This window comes from Rhododendron vialii, chromosome 6a, assembly GCF_030253575.1.
Source record: "Rhododendron vialii isolate Sample 1 chromosome 6a, ASM3025357v1".
Classification (NCBI taxonomy): domain Eukaryota; kingdom Viridiplantae; phylum Streptophyta; class Magnoliopsida; order Ericales; family Ericaceae; genus Rhododendron; species Rhododendron vialii.
This window is the reverse complement of record NC_080562.1, coordinates 21,985,091-22,004,824: the sequence shown is the minus strand read 5'-3', so window position 1 is coordinate 22,004,824 and position 19,734 is coordinate 21,985,091. Positions and strand designations below refer to the sequence as shown.

The window sequence follows — 19,734 nt, the reverse complement described above, 5'->3', positions numbered from 1 at the left end:
GGTACAAAAGAAATATGTGGTTCACATTTCGAGGAGCAAGGCATATAGGGCAAAAAGGAGAGCTCTGGACAAGGTTGAGGGTTCACATGCAGAGCAATATGCATCACTCTGGGATTATTGTCATGAACTGAGGAGATCAAACATAGGGAGCACTATCAAAATGAGTGTGAATGGCTACAATGACGGTGATGCATCGGCAGAGATTGCAGGGCATTCAATAAAGACAATCTTCAAGAGGCTGTACATTTGTTTTGAAGCATGCAAGAAGGGGTTTGTGGAAGCTTGTAGGCTAGTCATAGGTATAGATGGATGTCACTTGAAGGGGCCATATGGTGGTATTTTGCTTGCAGCTGTGGGAAGGGATCCAAATGAAGAATATTTTCCAATTGCAGTGGCTGTTGTAGAGGCTGAAAACAAGGATGCATGGGAATGGTTTTTGAGATTGTTGTTGTCGGATTTGGGCACACAAAGACACCTCACTTTCACTTCTGATCAGCAAAAGGTTAGGTTACATTTTAGATGATTGTATTGTACCACATTTTCATTTACTCCCTATTCAATCACATTGTCATTTACTATATTCACTTCAATATTGTAGGGTTTGGGTGAAATTATCCAAGAGCTTCAACCAGGTGCCGAACATAGATTTTGTTGTAGACACCTGTATAACAATTTGAGGAAGAAGCATCTTGGGGCCCTTATACATGAACTGTTTTGGAAGGCAGCAGCAGCAACATACCTTCATGCACATGAAAGAGTTATGGATGAACTCAAGAGTTGTGATGTTGAAGCCTTTAAATGGGTTGATGAGGTACCAAGGCACAAGTGGTGCAGACATGCCTTCAGTGGCCATGCCAAGACAGACACACTACTAAACAACCTATGTGAAGGTTTCAATAGTACCATATTGGAGGCTAGAGAGAAGCCAATTGTGAGTATGATGGAGGAAATAAGGTTGTATCTTATGAACAGGTTTAGAAAGAATAGGGAGAATATAGAAAAGGTTGAAGGGGACTTATGCCCTGTCATTAAGAAAAGATTGACTAGGGAGCAAAGATATAGTGCTAATTGGATACCTAAATGGTCTGGCGAGTTAAAATATGAAGTGAAAAGTATAATATCAAATGAATCATTTTCTGTTGACTTATCAACAAAGGAGTGTACTTGTAGGAAGTGGACACTCACTGGGATACCTTGTTCCCATGCTATCTCATGCATCACTTTCAATAAGGAGGATGTCACAAAGTATGTAAGTGATTATTTTAGAGTATCCACCTACAAGAGATGCTATGCACCATTGATATACCTTGTTAATGGGCCAAACATGTGGGCTAAAACTGGCCTCCCACCAATACAGCCTCCACCACGTAGGAGGCCCACTGGAAGAACAAAAAAACAAAGAAGAAGGGAGGCAGATGAGCCAAAAAAGGGAACAAAACTTGTAAGGAGAGGCACAACTGTGGCCTGCAAAAGGTGTGGCAGGACTGGACACAACAGGAGGACTTGCAAGGGATTGGTTGGTGGAAACAAAGAGTTGGACAAAAATAATGCAACTGCAGGTCTATCTAGGGTCAACAAAAGGAAGGTAAAAGCATATACCTTGACCCATTTACTATTTATACATTTAATAAGAATTTCACTTGATTTATGCATTCAATGTTGTAGGCACCAACCCCTAGCTATGAACAACCAATACTTAGTTATGGAGGCATCACCATTAATGAACCAAGTACTGGACTAAGTGTAGTGACAGCTAGTAGCATTCCAATAACAGGCAAGGGCAAAGAGAAGATTGCTGTAGTAAGAGGTGGGGGAAGAGGCAGAGGACTAAGTGGTAGAGCAACTGCAGTGACAGCTGAATCAAGTGGTGGATCTAGTGGCAGAGCTGGAGTAAGAGATGGAGGCAGAGGTGGAGGAAGAGCTAGAGGAAGAGGTGGAGGAAGAGCTGAAGACAGAGATGGAGATAGAGCAGGAGGCAAAGGAAGAGGCCAAGTAAAGGCAATGGTCAGTAACAGGCCACTCTTACAAATGTGGGACTACTCAAACTTTAACATCCCTAGTCAAGAATCAGTGCATGGGCCAGCTATAGGCAAATGAATGGAATGACATGGTTTCTATTGGATGTTGTAAGACATGGCTTTTTTTGTAACAAACCACTGTTTATGGGCCAGCTATAGGCAACCTGTAATTATAGTGGCATGACTGGTTGTTTTTGTAAGCCATGCTTGAATTGTTGTTTTTCTAAGACATGCTGGACTGGTTCTTTTTTTGTAAGGTATGACTGAAATCTTTTTGGATGTTAGTTTTTAATGGAAGGACAGTGGCATGCTTTGGCTCAATTGGTTTGTCATTAGTGGTAATTGTATTCTTGCAAATTGGATTCCTACTAATAGGTATTTTTGTAAATAACTGACCGAGGAATTTGGCTTTGGGCCCACTTGGGTTCAATCCGAAACGGCCCAACGGTCAGGACACATGGCCTTCGGCCATGTGCTGTGTGTTTTTTAGCCTTCTAAGGCCGGTTAGGCCTCCAAGCAGGCTTTCGAACCGTTTTTGGCCTATTTTTGTTTCGTTTATAACTTTTCACAGGAAAGTTAGTTTCAGCCCGTTCTTTTTTCAAAACTCTTATTTTTTCCTCTCTTTTATGGGTCTGTAATAACTTCGGTAGGGTTTCTTTATGCTTTCTAGGGTTAGGGTTGCGGCCTATATATTCGGATTGTTTGCCTTTTGGTTGGGGCAGTTGATTGTTGATTATTGATTATTGAAAAAAGTCTAGAGAGAGTTTCTCTAAACTATCGTTTTTGTAATTGTCCTTGCGCTGCTCCGTTTTCAATTTCTTATACGCTTCCCATCACATTGCAAAATAGGGGATTCCATTACAAAATAAGGGACCAACTCCCATTACAAAAGCTTCCACAACCATACATAAACAGGCCTACAACTTAAGCTATTTTAACATCCACCTACAACATCCAACAACTGCGCTGCCTTCATTACACCCACCTTCCCCTATTTAGGTAATCCCCTTAATCCAACTTGACATACATTACCATATCCCCTAGTAACATACAAATACACAGCAATGGCAGTAGCCACAAAAGCCCATACCAATGTCACATACAACAATTTTTCCCTTCCAGCCATCATTTTCAAGTTTGAATGTAGCTTCTACTTCTCATCCATTAACTTTAGGTAATCGTTATTCATCTCCACCTGTTGGACTTTCAGCTCTAACTCATCATCTGCCAACTTCCTATTCTCAACCACCAAACTCATATTCTGCTCTCCCAAATTCAACAGTTCCTCCTTCATCTTCAACAGTTCCTCCTTCATCCCCAACAAGTCTTCCTTCATCTTCAAATTCTCGTTCCTCAATTGGGGAATAACAATCTTACCACGATCACATATCTCATCATCAAGCCATCGAAAATAGTTACATGGTTGACCATCCTACAGTAACAAATGAATGATTACGGATAATAATGTATAAAATAAATACTGTTATTTTCTCTCAAAACCATTGCTTACGTAATAGTTGCGGCAGCCAACGAACCTCCTAGACGGGTTATCGTCCGTCCATGAAGTCGACAGCACTGCTGTCTCGCCACACTTGCAAACCTTTTTCCTTCGACTGCTTACAGTGCTGTTTGATGAAGAAGTAGCCATTACTGAGTCGATGATGCGCTTGTGATGGAGAGGGTTTTTGGTAAGTTCGATTATGGTTTATGGGGATCGCATTTACGGATTGAAATGGGGAAGACGACCTGGGGGAAGCCCTAATCCTTCATTTTAAGGGGAAACCGATGGGGAAGTGGGTGGGTTTTGGGGGGAAAACTGTGTAGGCCAGGTAGGGGTGGATGGAGGGGGTTCTGCCGTTAGGGATTTGACGGCAAGGACAACATTGAATTGATTCTAAAAACGTAAGGATGAAATTGAAACAAAAAATTTTGCAGGGACGAAATTGACACAACTTGTATTTTGTAAGGACCATTTAGGTAGTTAGACCAACAAATATACATATTTGCTGTAATCCTTGATTCTCTAATTACATCTGAATAGTAGTTACCTTCTTCAAATAGACATGAGTAACATGTATGGTTCCAGCACTAGATCTATTTGGTACAGATCTGACATCCTTTGTTGTATCCGATGAATATCTTACTTCTGTGAGATTTCCAGACTACTCTAGTATCATCGAAATCTCCAAAATATCCAAGTGAGAGCATCTTGCCTGCTGGCCTAAATGTTTGTTGGAAGCTTATTCTTATTTTTGTCCCCAAGGACTTTAGAAGGAACAATAACCATACAGTTTGAATTAGTTGTTATTACATGTTTTGTTAACGTAACATGAATTCTCTTTTGTCTTCCTCCCAGATTGGTGACAGGTTCATCTCGCGGAGGCTTGTACAGAAGTTATATGACAGAGCTCTTTGCATTGGCCTTCAAGGTTATGCACAATTGTAAGACATTTTCCATCTTCATAGTTGATTCGTTCAACATGCAAATGTAATACCAATTTAAATAAGCACTCCCAAATCAATGAATCTTCAACTAACCAAGTTTCCACTTTCGTAAAGAAACCTTGTAAATGAGTAACTGAGTTCTGGGCATATCCTGTTGCTTGGCATTGTGTAACAGGATCTAAATGTTTGTTTCAGGCATCAACCTCATTATTCACGCCTTGCCGATTGGGAAGGCATTAGAAAGGTACGGTTTCCTCTCAGGAAATGAATTGTCCTGCTACCATGTAGGATTTCAGCGATGTAGGGGTAAACATTTCAAGTCATGAGCATATCTTTATTTGTAGACTAAAATAGCTCGTAGTTTTGCGCCATTCAGCTTCAAATGATCTAGAAGCTCATATTATCATAGGTTGTTCAGGACATAAAATATGATCTGGTTTCCTTCAAAATTGACTAAATATTTCTACTTCTAGACAACAGAACATTGGGGCATTACCTTAATTCTTTATTGACAGCAATGTTATAGCTTAACAATCTACTCGTACTTGCCGGGCAAAAAAAAAAAAAAAAACGATCTTCTCATACAGTGGTCAAACAATATTGGATGTCTTCACTTGAAAATAGAACCTGTTTTGAAGCCCGTGCTTAACAGTTTACTCTATCAGTGGTAAAACGATATTGGATGTCTTCCCTTGAAAATAGAACCTGTTTTGAAGCCCGTGCTTCAAATTTCTGTAACAGAACCTGTTTGATATGCATTTATTGTTCAAGTTTTGCAAAAGTAACAAATGCCATTATTTTCTCCTTTTGCACACCCCATTACGTTATACAAAAGAGAATGTGTGGGTACAACCTTCATAGCAGTTCAAAAAAGGTACAATCTTCATATACATACGGTACATTTTACAAACAGTACATAGCCCACAAATCTTCACCTTCCTCTAACTGTCTTAAGCAGCAAGTCATTAGGTCTTGAGATTCTTCTATGTTTAGGTTATATATGATGCATACTTACATTTTTCTTTTATAATTTTACATCTGATGGTGCTTTTCTTTTTTCCTGTTTGGCAAGTGGTTTACTTAATTTCTTCATGCTTTGTTCCGACTGATGTTTTTGTTTTTTGTATTCTTGTGCTTTAAAGTCCCGTTCTATTAGAGATTTTGACAACTATGCCACCTGCCTTGTTGGGAAATTTGAGGTAGCTCTCTCTCTCTCTCTCTCTCTCTCTCTCTCTCTCTCTCTCTCTCTCTCTCTCTCTCTCTCTCTCTCTCGTAAGTTAACAATTACATCGTACCTTGTCAAGACCGTGGATACATACTACAGACGATGTAGCAGTTCTAGTTATGTGGGAAATGTTTCTGTCCCACTACTCTGTGTCAGTGCTTTGGACGACCCACTCTGCACTGCAGAGGCCATTCCATGGGATGAGTGCAGGTGGTGATGCTCCTCTAATATACTCTCCCTTTTCATAATTGGCATCTTTCCCTGGCAACAATTCACTTGAGCTGATATTTTCTCCGTCATAGAGCAAACAAAAATATTGTCTTGGCAACAACAAAGCATGGGGGACATCTGGCATTTTTCGAAGGAATTAAAGGATCTGGTCTCTGGTATGTTACAGTTCGATTCTTTAATGGATGTTGATTTTGCATGTTTACTTAACAAGCTTGTAACTATTGCATTTCAAGCTTTATATATTTCTCAATATTAGACAAGCAAAAGTTCATAGATTCATGGACATAGAGCCACGTATAAACTATGATGCTTCCAAAAATTATGCCAGAAATTACATTTCCTATTTGAGCTAAGGTAAATAACTTACACATCCCTTGAAGCCTTTAACAAATTGGACCTCGCATGCATGTATATATACTTGCATATAGGTAGGTTATTGTGTGCGTGCTTTGACTTGTTATTTCCCATGCAGGTGGGTAAGGGCAGCTTATGAATTCCTTAGCATTCTTCATTGCAGTCCATTTCTGCATATACAAAAGAAGGTTCGGAACTTGTTCATTATCCTTGGTGTACTAGGCAATTGGTTATCGATTTTCACATACGACAATTTTGGCAATTCTCTTCGCTCTTGCCCAGATTGTCGTCCGCATAGTTAAAAACCTACTATACATGATACGTATCCTACAATTTGTATCGTCTCCTTCGGAGACGATACGTATCCCACCCTGTATCCTTTTTGTATAGAAATCCTATGATACGATTGCGTATCCTACGATTTGTATGTGTATCCTAATTCGGTACGTATCGTATGATTACTTATTGGAAAAAAGTTGGACCTTATTTCAAGAAGCGGAACCCCAAATGCATTAATCTGAGCCATTTGATCTAATTATGGCATCTTTCAAACCATTTGATAGGAATTCAACCTCAAGGTAGGGCTTGTATAGAAGAAAGAACCATACTTCGATTGTGTGTTGTCTGACTTTTCTTTCCCTAACAAACAGAAAGCATTAATGTAATAGGCCCCAGTTAAAAGACTTAAAATCTTGCATCTTAAAAAATAAAATAAAAATAGATGTAAGCATAGTTTGTTGGTGTTATTAGGTATATCTACTTTTTAATTGTATATTAATTTTGATTAACGTTGTTGCAGCATAAACTAAATTTAGTATTTTGGCACAAGCTATAAAGCACCGACACCTCTAGAGGTCGACGTATTGCAGTATTGGACATGGGGACACGTGGCGTGTCCCATAATTTTATTTAAATTTTTGAAAGGGATAGGGTTAGGGTGTAATGCCCCAAAAATTCAACCTTAACACGTGTCATAGAGGCATAAATATCGCGTTGAAAAGTCAAGTCCTCGTCAAACATTGAGCGCATTGACCAAAAAAAAAAACTTTCCTTTCTTTTTAAACCATGATACAACTTATCAAAAAATTAAAAATTAACATGACAAAGATATTTTTCACAATAGCTAACAAGTTCCTATGCCTGAAATAGATTTCACCAATTATAACTCCATACAGTCAAACTAGATAGCTACGTTTCCATAAGTCTCAAAAAAACATTTTTAGTACATAATCTTTAGTGCTAACATAAGTTCTGCAAGACATAAGACGAAATACCCAAAAGATAATTACACAACTCCTAGTTTTACAGTTCCAAAATAATAACACAATTTTTCAGTTCAATGATCATGCTACAAAAGACATCGAACCCGAGACGGCCTTATGGCCTTATATGATTCAAGACATAAGCTAAACAAGATGATATCACATAAAGGAACTCCATGTGTCCACAACTTTACTAAGTTCACGGCGCTTCATTGCCACCTGAAATGTTTTAAACAACATGAGCCGGAGCCCCTAGGAAACAAGACTAAACCAAATAATATGTTCAAGTTTAACATAAATATCGTGAAACACGCACAAGTTGAAAGTCCACACATAATTATCAAGTGTTGATAAGTATCCCTTAATAATAACCTCATACGGTTCTCCGCCTAATCACCATTGCCCAACATTCCTAGATTTAACCCAAAGTCATAAACCATACGCCAACTCTAATATCTAACCGAGGGTAACCGGGTACAAGTACCACCCCATGAACCGGGGTAATCAGGTACAAGCACTACCCTCACAAACCAAGGGTAGTCGGGTACAAGTACCACCCCATGAATTGGAGTAACTGGGTACAAGCACCACCTTGCACCGGGGGAATCGGGTACGATGTACCACCCCAACAATTTCCGGTCTTTCACCGAGGAGCTCACCAAGCCCAGCTTATTTTTCCTAGGTGCACCACTTAAATCTAGACCAACATAATCCGAGCACAATCATCTCAACCTATCTCACCGAACGGGATAATTCATTCCCAAATATCATTTGCATAATTCCCATCAAGTATCCAAGCTCCAAGTATTCACTAAACTTCAAATACGCATAAACTATTTCACTAACACATGTAACTTTTAAATATGTAGCATCTTTACATCTCAATAACACATAAATCGCAAGAATTTAACAAGTATCAACAAAAACCCATGTTTTCCATGTGAGATCTTAAAACCCTGACAAATTTTCACATAATCTAAAAAAAATACTCATGCTCTACAAACAAATCCACAATATTTACACTAAAAATAAACATATCAAGAGGATTAGTCGTGTATCCTACCTCAAAGATGCAAATACCAAGCCCTAGCTTTGAATCCTCTCCAAACCCACTTCTAGCTCCAAAATCTTTGAGTTCTATGTATGAAATTAAGCTTTCCTTTCCTTAGATTCTCCAAAATTTAGAAGATTTGAGAGGTTGACTGTGTGTATAGTGAGAGAGAATGGGGAGTTGAGATGAAGACGAAGTAAAAAAAAGAACCCTTGGAAATGGAAAATGGAGGAGCCGATCTTCCCTTGGAAATAAAAATATGATTTTTGGGAAAAAATTACACCATAGGTCCCTCTAGCTCTATGGTAACACTAATCAACTCCCCAAGGTTCGAGAATTTCTAGTTCAACCACCAAAACTCAAATTTTGCATCGAATGTATATCTAATCATATTAAAAGTCTCGGGATACGCACATGGGTCCCACGTCACTCAGATAACATGCCCACACAGCAACCTACAATCAAGTAAAATAAAGAATAATAAAATCGGGTTCTTACATGGGGACACGGAGGGACACCTATGGGGACACGGCAGGGGTCAAAGTAAAAAATTGGGGGTCAAACTGTAATTTTTTAAAATTTTAGGGGTCAAATTGTAATTTTTCAATTGGGTTGTATTGAACTTATAGATGTCTTGTTTTGTTTGAATGGTATTGGAACTATGAATTTTTTGTTTTGTCCACATGTTGCCATTTAAACTTGGGAAAAAATTGAAAAACAAATATAAATAAATAAATAATATACACGTGGCATGTCCCTTGCCGTGTCTGTGTCCGCATTTTTTTAGAATATCGTTGTGAAATATATAGAGTTTTTTTTTTTTTTTTTTTTGAAGAATTAGTCATGTGTACTTGTAGATATAAATAGGGATGAGTTCTAGCCATTTTGTACCAAGCCAAAAAAAAGTTAGAGTTCAAATGTAATGCAAATACTCACTCTTGTCTTTAGTATTCTCCCTCTTCTACAAATCTTGTCAACTAAACAATAGAAACTCTACTTATTTAACAAATGTATCTTATCCCGATACGATCTATACAATTGAAAAAATGATACACGATACGTATCCCAATTTGAAAACACTTGTCATTAGTAGTTCTTTTTTTTATCTGCAATTGTCGTTAGTTGTTAGGGGCAGGTAATTGTAACATTTTATTCTGGTTATGCAAATAACCCTAAAATGTTATGGCATGCAAGGAAATTTCCGTGCATTCCTTTCATTGCCAATCATTTTTCCGGCATCAATGATCAGTACAAATTACAATTGGGTTTTTGTTGCATGCAATTCATTGATTGTTTCTGCATGTTTATTTATTTTTCTGCTTATTTTGCAGACACAGAGTACCGCTCCACATTCTTCATTGGAATCATCAATTGATCAGGGCCCGTATATTAATCTTACAGGTGGAATGGTGGCTGCAATGGGCAATGAGCTAGTTACAAATGATGTGGTAGAAATAGAACACCTAACCAAAGTGCAAAAGAGTCATGATATAGTAACTGAGGAAATCGTTTTAGATTCCAAAGAAGGTGAGGTCCCAATCAGAGCAAACCCTAATTTCAGAAACACTGTACCCGGGACCTCTAAACAACCTGAAGGAGCCAAAGGGAGAAACTCTGTTGAATCAACTAACTCGATAAGAAGATGCTTGAATCAACTTTTCCAGCAAAACAGAATTTCGATGTGGCTTCTTGGTTACATTGCCATTGTATCAACTTGGCCATTGGTAGGAGCCGCTCTACATTTTGTCTTCAAGAAGAGGCTCAGAAGTGTCTTACCGGCGAACAAAGCATAGATCTCCATGCTGGTAAATTGTAAACAATGTTCAATACCTGTAGCTTATTAACTTTAAATTTCGAAATGTTGTTTCGCAGTTGAGGAATGACTACTTGCCATCTTTCTAGTAGTGTATAGAATCCTGCCTATTGTTCAAAGCATGGAGCCAACTTTGAAACCTACCATTAAAAATAAGTTCTCTCAAGAGTCACTGGTAATTTACATCAACATGCATTTTGAAACGGTGGTGCTTCTCATTCAACTAAGTGTTTGGGTAATTACGTAAGTTTTACTAGATTCTTCTCAGAATTAGCAGTAGGTTTTTGATGACCCTGGTTATTCACATCTTATGGTGGAGATGGGTGTCGGAATGGATGGGGAACATGTATGTAGCATGATTGGGAATGGTGTATACCTGTAGAAGAAGCTATTAGAATAAAATATACTTCATCCGTCCCTTTTTTAGAGTCCAGTATTTCATTTTGGGCTGTCCCTTAATAAGTGTCAATTTTGTAAAGTTAGTGGGTAAAAATTGGTGAATTTTCTATTTTGTCCCTAAAAGTAGATTCCATTTTGAAAAGTTAGTGAATAAATATGTAATGATTATGTTTTCATAGAGGGAAAGGAGAGAGTGGAGGTAAAAGTTGATGTGAAAGATGTAATGATGATGTCTTTTTAATAAGTTGAAATTACAAAGCAGAACACTTAAAAGTGAACGGATGGAGTACCATGAATCTCTAAAAGCGAGCAATTTTCTCTTTGATGATTAGACTTTCGATACCTACAGCTAATTGGTCTTGAGAATAATCATGTAAAAACATGATGAAATTGTTCTTGAGAATAATCATGTAAAAACATGATTTTCATCAGGGGCCTTTTGTTAATCTTTTACAAGAAGCTCTGCCAAAATTCCACCCTGTTTAGATTTATTTTGTTGCCCTCCCTACATATGGGCAAGTTTTGCAGCTGTTTTGGACGGTGAGGTCACCGTTCTGATTGCGATCCAAAATGTGAATTGCTCGTTTGCTCACACTTGTGTAAAGGTTTTTTTATTGTATATTCGCAATTCCAGTTAAAGGAGTGCATTCTGAACCATGTTTATCAGGTATAGTGCCCGGTTTTTTTCGAGTCATACTTTCTTTTGTTAGCCCGAAAAAGACTAAAAATACTGTGAGAATCCACAACATAACAGCAAGTTTAGTTTGTTCTTGCTTACTATTGACTCTATCAAGTATCTCTAGGTCCGAGAACCACTTCTAGTGAAGTTGGTAACTCATCTCCCTCTCCTTAGTCATGAACAAGGTTCGAGTCCCACGAGGGACGGGGATTTGGAGGCCAGAGCTATGGATAGCCTTTGACCTCCTCTATGCTAACTCTAACACTTCCACTAATGTATACAATATTAACACACACACAAAAAGTATCTCTAGGTGCTACCACCAAAAGATTTAACGCCGAAGTACTCCTTCATCCTCCAAAGGGCTTAACTGTCGAATTGTATCACGAATTCCCGAAACACAACCATGTGAATTTAGAGATAATAAATCGTTTAATCAAGCCATGTTAGCAAGGTTGCACCGGAGACTTCTGAAAAGTTCAGCCCTTAATTCATGAGAGTCTAATGGCGACTCAGTTTCTAGCTTCGGGATGTGGCTACTCTGTCATGGCCTCATAGGCAAGTTTATAGGAGTAATTATTAAGTGGTTCGAAAGGGCACATTCTAGTCTAATCTAGACTCCGTTTAATTGGATGTAAAATATTTTTGCGAAAAACATTTTACATGGTTTCCGATGTTTGGTTGTTGAAAAATCCGAAAAATGAATTTTATGGAAAAATCTTTACCACTTTCATCTTAAAATGACTTACCACCGTAAACCCCGCAAGTTATTTTACAAGTTCGTCTTTGTTGGACTGGTTGCTTGAAAATTCTATTTACTCTCGTGTGGCCAAGTGAAAACATTTGTCTCCTAAACATTCTCGAAATACCCATTGCTACAGTAGGCCAAGCAGATGAGTTATTGAGTTGTGAAAATAAAATTGGACTCCAATCAAACACCGAAAAACAATTAGAAAATTTTTCTTTTACATGTAAACTGTTTTACATGGAATTCACTACAACAAAAAAGGTCTAAGACAGACGAAAAAAAATTCGTCGGCAATTACATGCTTTTCGTCGCCAAAGTGATTGCCGAAAAAAAATTCTCGCCCCGTTCCTCGATCTATGTTTTACGCAGAAGGCTCGTCACGACGACAAAGAGTTTTTCCTCGTCAATGGCTCCCCAAGGCTGACGAATTAATTCCTCGCCAATGGATTCCCATGGCGGACAAATTACTTCCTCGTTATTTTATTTCCATTGCGACAAATTAATTCCTCGCCATCAATTCTCTTACCAACGAATTAATTCTTCGCAAAATGCAAATTGAGTAGGAGGACATGTTATAAGGGTTTTTACTATAATAAGGACATAAATATTTTTCTGTAAAGTCTAAAGAACATTCTGTCTAATATTTACAAAAAATCCCTCCCAAAGTTGACCGTCGTTGACCAAGGTTGACCGGTATTGACCAAGGTTGACCAGCATTGACCAAGGTTGACCGGTGTTGACCAAGGTTTTTTACCAGCTTTAAAAGTGCCTAAAACCCTAGGGTACGCTATAAAAGTGCTTAAAACCTTATGGTACCCTATATATGAAAGTATCTAAAACCCTAGAGTACCTCATGAAAGTGCTTAAACCGCTAAAATCCTATAATAGGAAAGTGCACCCTAAAACCCTATAAAAGTGCCTAAAACCCTAGGGTACCCTATGAAAGTGCAACAAGATCGAAAAACACGAAAAAAGACATATTTTGTATTAGCCAAACAAGGCGCTTGTCTCATTTAAGACAATTTAAATGAAAAAAGATATTTTTTGTGTTAGCCAAACAAAGCCCTTATCTCATTAAAGGCAATTTTGTCTTTTCACGGATTCTAGACTCTGGAATATTTTTATTAATAGATTCTACATATCACAGAAACTTAGATTGGAGTAAAGCTCCTATGGGATTATTTTATTTGGACTTTAGACTAATATGTTGAAAAAATATTACCGTCTTGTTCATTTTAAAGCACTCCCAAATTCGATCAACAAAATTTTACACAAATGAAAAAAAATAACGGCTCAACATAAGAATGCATCCTTTAGACATCAAACTAATAACCTTCATATTACCACTAACAACTTAACAAAGGTTTCAAGGTGTCCATTCACTATCCAAAAATAACCGAGTTAACTAAATATTGAAGACACGAAACAAAAGGAAAGTTGTTGGACGGCGCATCATAACAAAAAGAACTATGGTCACAAAAAGATCTTGGCATTCTCATATAGACCACCAACCTTGTGCATATCCAATCTGCAAACGCAAAACAAAAGAAAATCATTACCATGTTTGGATATCAACTAGCCAGTGTGCATATAACTTGAGCCTAAAGCCAATTAAAAATGAAACTTACGAGCAAAACCTAATACATAGTAGATTCAATGCATTCTCATTAATGATTCAACCAGAAGCCGCTCTAACATTATACTAGTCAAAAATAATTTCATCATATCCAAAACATAAGGTGCACATACAAGTTAACACCCAAGAAAAAAAACCTACGTTACCATTAGATAGACTTTCTCATTTGTGAGAGCACCCAACATGAAAGTCCTAAATTATAAGATGCAAAAAGATTTCCAATCATATTCTAGTGCGTGATGTGGACTCTAGATATGTGGCATTTACCACCAAACTGCCACATCCAACTTTAGCAGCCGACAGTTTAATTGCATATCCGAAATCCATGTGTACTCACAAAGTACTAATACAGAGAGGGAGGGGAGTTAAGGATACTTGTCGATTCAGTAATGAGGAGGAATGTGGAGTTCGATCCTATCAATAATGAAAAACAAAATTACAGGGTAAATTACTAACCATCCAGCATGTTGTTCATGTGCTTCTTGAACTCTCAATATATTCGCTCAATCCATTCCCTTGGTGTTTCAGATACTCCATGATCGTAGCGGTCGTCAACTCCATCTGCTTGTTTGACTCTAAAAGCACATCTATCTTTTGTTGTTGTGCTTGCAATTCCTTTTGATATTCTTGTACCTATGACTCGAGATGAGATACATAAAGATTGTTGGTTGTAGATACAACAATGGTCTTAAGAGATGAGGAAGGCCTCATACCCAGTCCTTTAACATATCCTGATTTTGCCTTGAGCGACTTGATTGAAAGCTCCTCATTGGCGTCACACCAGCCTCAGTACAATGTTCAGTCTCTACCTCTAAGATCTTGTCCTTCTAAAATGTAAAACAACATAGAGTAATAAGATTTAAGCTTTAGATATTTTAGAAACTAAAGCAAATAACCAAATATACGTACATAGTTTTTCTTGGATTCTTCAGAGATCCACTATTGTGTATCGTTATTGAAGTGGGTGGATTTGTAAATGTCTTTCAATTTCGGCACACGATTTCCATTGGTTTGCATCTGATCGTTTAGTTTTTGAACCAATAAGTAGATTAAGCATATTTGTATTCTAACAACTACAATTTAAAAAAACTCACCATTGCATCTACCCTCACTAGGATGGACTTCGAACCACATCTATATATGTTTGGACTTCATTTCACTCCGGTTTTTTATGTTTTTAGTTGATTTGTTCTAAAAAATAGCACACAAGAAAACGGAGGAACAAGAACTGCAATTGATTAATTGCCCATAGCATTACAAGCTGAAAAGAAAAGTACCATTAACCAACCCAATTAAACCTGTTGAAACAATTTTTTCCCGAGTCCTATACAAAATGAAACCAAAATAAAATGAGGTCAAAAGCAATATCATGAATCACTAACATGTGCACTTCACTGACCTAAAACTAAAAATGTAGTCTAAATTAAAACTGATGAAGATATAGAAAACGAAAACAGGTTTCTTCCAAATTGATGCAGAAACAGAAACAGAAAATAGACATCACAAATGCAGAACAACCAATATAGAGCTTCTCTTTAACTTGTTTGGTTCTATATGAATTAAACTTCCTAAAAAAGAAAGACTAGAGGTTTATGATTTTTTTGTTAGGATGCTTGAATAGGACATGGATATTTCCTTGGTTAACGAGGTTACCAGAAATTTGGTATCACTCCATTTTTATTAATTAGACCAATCCACTGCTCGTGACTGACTCTAGATGTACTTTATGTAAAGCGTACGACTATAATCACTCAGTCTACGCCCAAATTGTCTTGCCATTGCCTTATCAACAACTATGGGATCTCCCTCCAAGTTAAATCGATCCTGCCAAAGCCAATAGCAAAGGTATTGATTAATATGAATTGTGATTTAAGTAAATAAGCAAATATTGTAATTACCTTAATGTGTTGAAGCATAAGTGCCTTCACACTTTCATCTACTGCTTTCCATCTACGAATAGTAAGATCTTCCAAATTTGTCCAAACGAAAACATTTTATGTCCAACTAAATGGAGCCCTAATGTTGTCAAGCTCCTTCTATCCATGACAGGAAGTTCGTGTCATTTCTTCTGTTTGTCATTCAATTGGCTGCTGGTGCAAGTGTTTTTTTTTAAATCTTTTGATGAACAAGATCACCCCCATATGGTATGTATAGTATATCAAAACAAGAACAAGTACAACAAAATACACTAAAACAACAAGAACAAACAACAAAAAAGCAAAAGGAAAAGGAAAAACCTCTCAACTCTGATGTCGAACCCAATACTCCGCTCGTAGATGTGATTGGAGGATCGCCACACCGTAGTATTACCATTAGATCTGCATCTTGACGATTTCACCATCATTGTTGGAGAGCTCAAGAATAGCTACTCAGAGTGCAACTGCAAGAATTGACCTTATGGAGGATGGTTGGAAGGTTTTTAAGTGCACTCACTTCCTTGGCCTAACGGCTCCGTGGGGCGGCGGCATCGGTCTGTCTTCTTTTTGGGCGATGGTCTACTTATGTGGTGGTGGGCGGTGAAGTTTGGCGGCGTTGGTAGTGTGCTGTGTGGTAGGATTTGTTTGGGCTTAATTATTTAGGCTAATCCCTTGTATTCTGGGCTTTTAGGCCCTTTAGGGGTTTGGGCTGCGTCCCATCTAGTTTAATTGTTGGGCTTGTCTCATGTATCTGGGCCTTAGGCCTTTCAAGTGTTTGGGCTAAGGGTCATCATTTAGCCCGGAGGCCCGCGACCCGCCCGAAGCCCGCCTGGCCCATCAGGCTTTTACCCGGCCCGAGCCCGTGAAATGGGCGGGCTAGCCCAGCCCGTAATTTGTAATGGGCAAGCTTGGGCCTATGAATTTTTACTCAGCCCGGCTCGTGAGCCCGCCCGTGGTACCTGCCCATTAGCCCGAAATCCCACAAAACCCATTCTTTTTTCCTTTGGTTTAGTTTATGCCCAAGGAAATTTAAGCCCGCTCGGCTTTTGGCCCACCAACCTGTCAATTGGGTTGGGCTTAGGCTTCAATTTATGGTAGGTAGCCCGGCCCACAAAAAAGAAAAAGCCCAATCGGCCCGGCCTGTGGGCGGGCTTGGGTAGTGACTTGGCGGGCTGGCCCGGCTCGATGATGACCCTTACTTTGGGCTTGTCCCACTTTGGTGTTTGCGTGGTTGGCAACTTGCCAATATAGAGTTTGGGTCTCGGATTGAACACTATGTTGTTCTCTCCTTGCTCTAGTTAATCTTTGTAACAATTTCAAAGGTTAATAAAATGGAATTCTTTTTCGCCTTTCAAAAAAATAGATAGAAAGGCCAAAACCAAAACCCAAAATGTATGTGCAAGCTGGTTTTTCATTCATGTACATTAATAAAAATTGAAAATGAAGGTGAAAGTGCTCTCCTATATATGGTTTTGGGTTTTCAATTAGTCATAATTGTTCTACTATTTAATTTTGTAAGCATGTTTGCTCCACCTCATAAATCAAAATAATATTGAGGAAGTGAAAAGAAACAAGGAAGAAACTTTATTGGTTTGGTATGAAATAGTAGTAACATTTAGGAAACACTCTCTACCATATACATAGAGTTTCAAATTTTCTAGCACAGCGTGAACGAATGAGAGAGAAATCAGCAACATACCAAATCTGAATTTAATGATCCCTTGTTTAATTATGGAGAATCAATGGTCAGCAAAGCAACCTTTTATTAAAATTGATGATTTTTTTTCATAGATGGAGGAACACCAAAACATCGCTTCAAATCTATGGTCATAGTGAACAACTCATTAACACCATATAGACAATCTGCTTGGAAGACATAAACTTTTCCTTTTACATGCAAACTAAGTTTACAACTGCAAAATTCAAGTTGAGTCATTTTCTCTTATTTTCAAGTAAGATCGGGAAGAATATAATCCCAAAGATTTAGAGAAGATGAAGAAAGAATAAGATCGAGATTGCCAGTGGCAATGATGAGGATGGGTCCTTCAAAGAGAAGAGAAAATCAGCGATTCACAGGTCGTGGAGTGACGATGACAAGAAAAAGAGGGTTAAATTCAGTTATTCACTGCCTATATACGCTGAATGAAGATCATGATCGCATGGGAAAGGGGTTGGATTGTGAAGGACTTGTTAAAGTTTAATAATCCATATGAGTATTGGTATATATACCGTATATATATGTATGTACCCACGGCTGGAAGGATCTTTGGATTTAGAGAATTCATTTGGATCTATCAAATTCAGAGAAATAGCAGAATTTTATCAAAAGTGGCAGAGTGAAGGCCAATGACTAGGAAAAGTCTACAATACACACTCCTTAAAAGGGTGTACCATATGCACCTATTTTATGGTTCATTCATAGCATTTTAATGTGCTTTGTAACTTTTATTCTAGAATTCATAACCTTTTAGCAATACGATTCATAACATTTTCATTATGATGCATAACATTTTGGTATATCTCGTAACCTTTATACGATTTGTAACTTTTTAGCAATACGATTCGTAACATTTTCTCTACAATTCATAACATTTTGGAAGGTGCATATGATACACACCCAAATAAGGGGTGTGTATTGTAGTCTTTCCCAGAAGGAAAAGTGAGAGATTTCAGGACAAAGCTGCTTTATACCTGAGGTGGGAGGAATACATTAATCAGGTCAGGTATAAAGGAGGTATAAACCTAGCTCGATCCCACCTTAGGTATAAATTCGGGATCAAAATGATTGAATACGTAAAGCTAGCGGAATTGATTGGGAGGAAAACAAAAGTGTGTGTTGTTTAAATTTGAATGCATGCAAAAGGCTGCAAAATCCAAGGATTATTTGAGGTACTGATCACTTGGGAGTGGATGTGTTTTTCTTGGAAATGGTTAGGGTCAGTACTGCTCTTTTCAGAATAAACGTACGTACATTTATATCTTGCTAAATCCTCAATCGGTGCGCGCTTCAAAAAAATTGGTTACAAAGTAATTAACTTAAAACTGATTGCATACTAGCTAGCTTGTAGTTCAAATATTGCTGCTTTGCTTATATTATGAGATCGGGTGAGATTAATTGTTTCATTTCATGTTTATGCAAATAGATCGAAGCTAGCTAGCTAGGTCGTGGGTTATCGATCCTGACAGTTTGTTTTTAATAGTTTTTGTATATATAGCTACTTTATCTTTCTTTCTTTACCCATTCTGCCCTTAAGCGTGCTTAAATATTGGTAGTTGGTTCCATATATATCTGATGAATCAGTTTTACCTCTAGCTCCGACCTGATCCTGCAAAACGAAGCAAGAGCTCGAGTGTCACGCTCTCGATTTTTAACATAAATTAACAATATCGTTTGAAATACAAAGTCCTCACAATCGTACGTAAATAACCCCAAAATACAATACAGTTTCCAAATATCCACAAACTGGCCTACAATTACAACTTTTCGAAATAGGAATTTCATAACAAGCGGTTTGTTTTACAAGGAATATAAAGTACTCTCCAAAAAAATAGCTTTACTTGATAACGCCAGCATGCACTTCAAGCATTCCATGACCATGACCTGCAATGAACCTGAAATGGTAGGTTGAGCAAACACGTGCCCAGTAGAGAATTCTATGCTCAAACTATATATATATTTGATGAATCATGCACTATGAATGAGTGAATAATGACAGATATGCCCATAGTACGAGTGACTACCAACAAGCTGCAAGCTATAGTCTAAGGGTCCTAAACTCCACATAATTGTCACTAACCGTTTACTCATCGGACTAGATACATCAGTGAACCCACGTCCATCCACCTTAGTCTATAACCCATTTAAATCATTTTATTATTCTTAGTACGATATTACAATCTTTCTCGTGTCTACAGTCATCTTCAAAATCCCTTTATTACATAATCTTTCCTTTCAAT

The 19,734-nt window shown here is 37.9% G+C and overlaps 2 protein-coding genes across 9 annotated transcripts in view; one reads left to right on the top strand and one right to left on the bottom strand.

The window, feature by feature from the left end:
• Nucleotides 1-10,602, top strand: part of LOC131329041 (embryogenesis-associated protein EMB8) — a 29,868-nt gene extending 19,266 nt beyond the window's left edge. For 5 of the 6 annotated variants that reach the window (XM_058362082.1, XM_058362081.1, XM_058362080.1 and 2 more), the window contains 7 exons: nt 4,375-4,460; nt 4,659-4,707; nt 5,606-5,662; nt 5,768-5,898; nt 5,991-6,074; nt 6,392-6,461; nt 9,918-10,602. In XM_058362082.1, the coding sequence (XP_058218065.1) occupies nt 4,375-4,460; nt 4,659-4,707; nt 5,606-5,662; nt 5,768-5,898; nt 5,991-6,074; nt 6,392-6,461; nt 9,918-10,379 (939 nt within the window). In that variant the 3' untranslated portion in view covers nt 10,380-10,602. The remainder of the gene's footprint in view (nt 1-4,374; nt 4,461-4,658; nt 4,708-5,605; nt 5,663-5,767; nt 5,899-5,990; nt 6,075-6,391; nt 6,462-9,917) is intronic. The other variant, XM_058362085.1, reaches the window with a different exon arrangement.
• A 2,935-nt stretch (nt 10,603-13,537) lies between these two features.
• LOC131329354 (uncharacterized) lies at nt 13,538-16,421 on the bottom strand. 3 transcript variants are annotated; one of them, XR_009200733.1, is made up of 5 exons: nt 16,107-16,421; nt 14,771-15,052; nt 14,575-14,688; nt 14,318-14,494; nt 13,538-13,753 (listed from the first exon to the last, which is right to left on the bottom strand). XR_009200733.1 is itself a non-coding variant. In XM_058362451.1 (4 exons), the coding sequence occupies exons 1-3, from the start codon at nt 16,203-16,205 to the stop codon at nt 14,333-14,335; spliced, it is 375 nt and encodes a 124-aa protein (XP_058218434.1). In that variant the 5' UTR covers nt 16,206-16,419; the 3' UTR covers nt 13,538-13,753; nt 14,318-14,332. The 3 variants fall into 3 exon arrangements, 1 of the variants encoding a protein (XP_058218434.1); XR_009200732.1 differs by lacking the exon at nt 16,107-16,421 and having other exon boundaries at nt 14,771-16,099; XM_058362451.1 differs by lacking the exon at nt 14,771-15,052 and having other exon boundaries at nt 16,107-16,419.
• Nucleotides 16,422-19,734: the final 3,313 nt, after the last annotated feature.

Excerpts from the sequence above, each read along its gene's own strand:
- LOC131329354 (XM_058362451.1), bottom strand. The coding sequence starts at position 16,205 with ATGATGGTGAAATCGTCAAGATGCAGATCTAATGGTAATACTACGGTG. Across the intron at positions 14,689-16,106 it reads GTATTGGGTTCGACATCAGA|AAGGACAAGATCTTAGAGGT; the intron begins GTTGAGAGGTTT and ends TTTACATTTTAG. Across the intron at positions 14,495-14,574 it reads AGGATATGTTAAAGGACTGG|GTACAAGAATATCAAAAGGA; the intron begins GTATGAGGCCTT and ends CTCGAGTCATAG.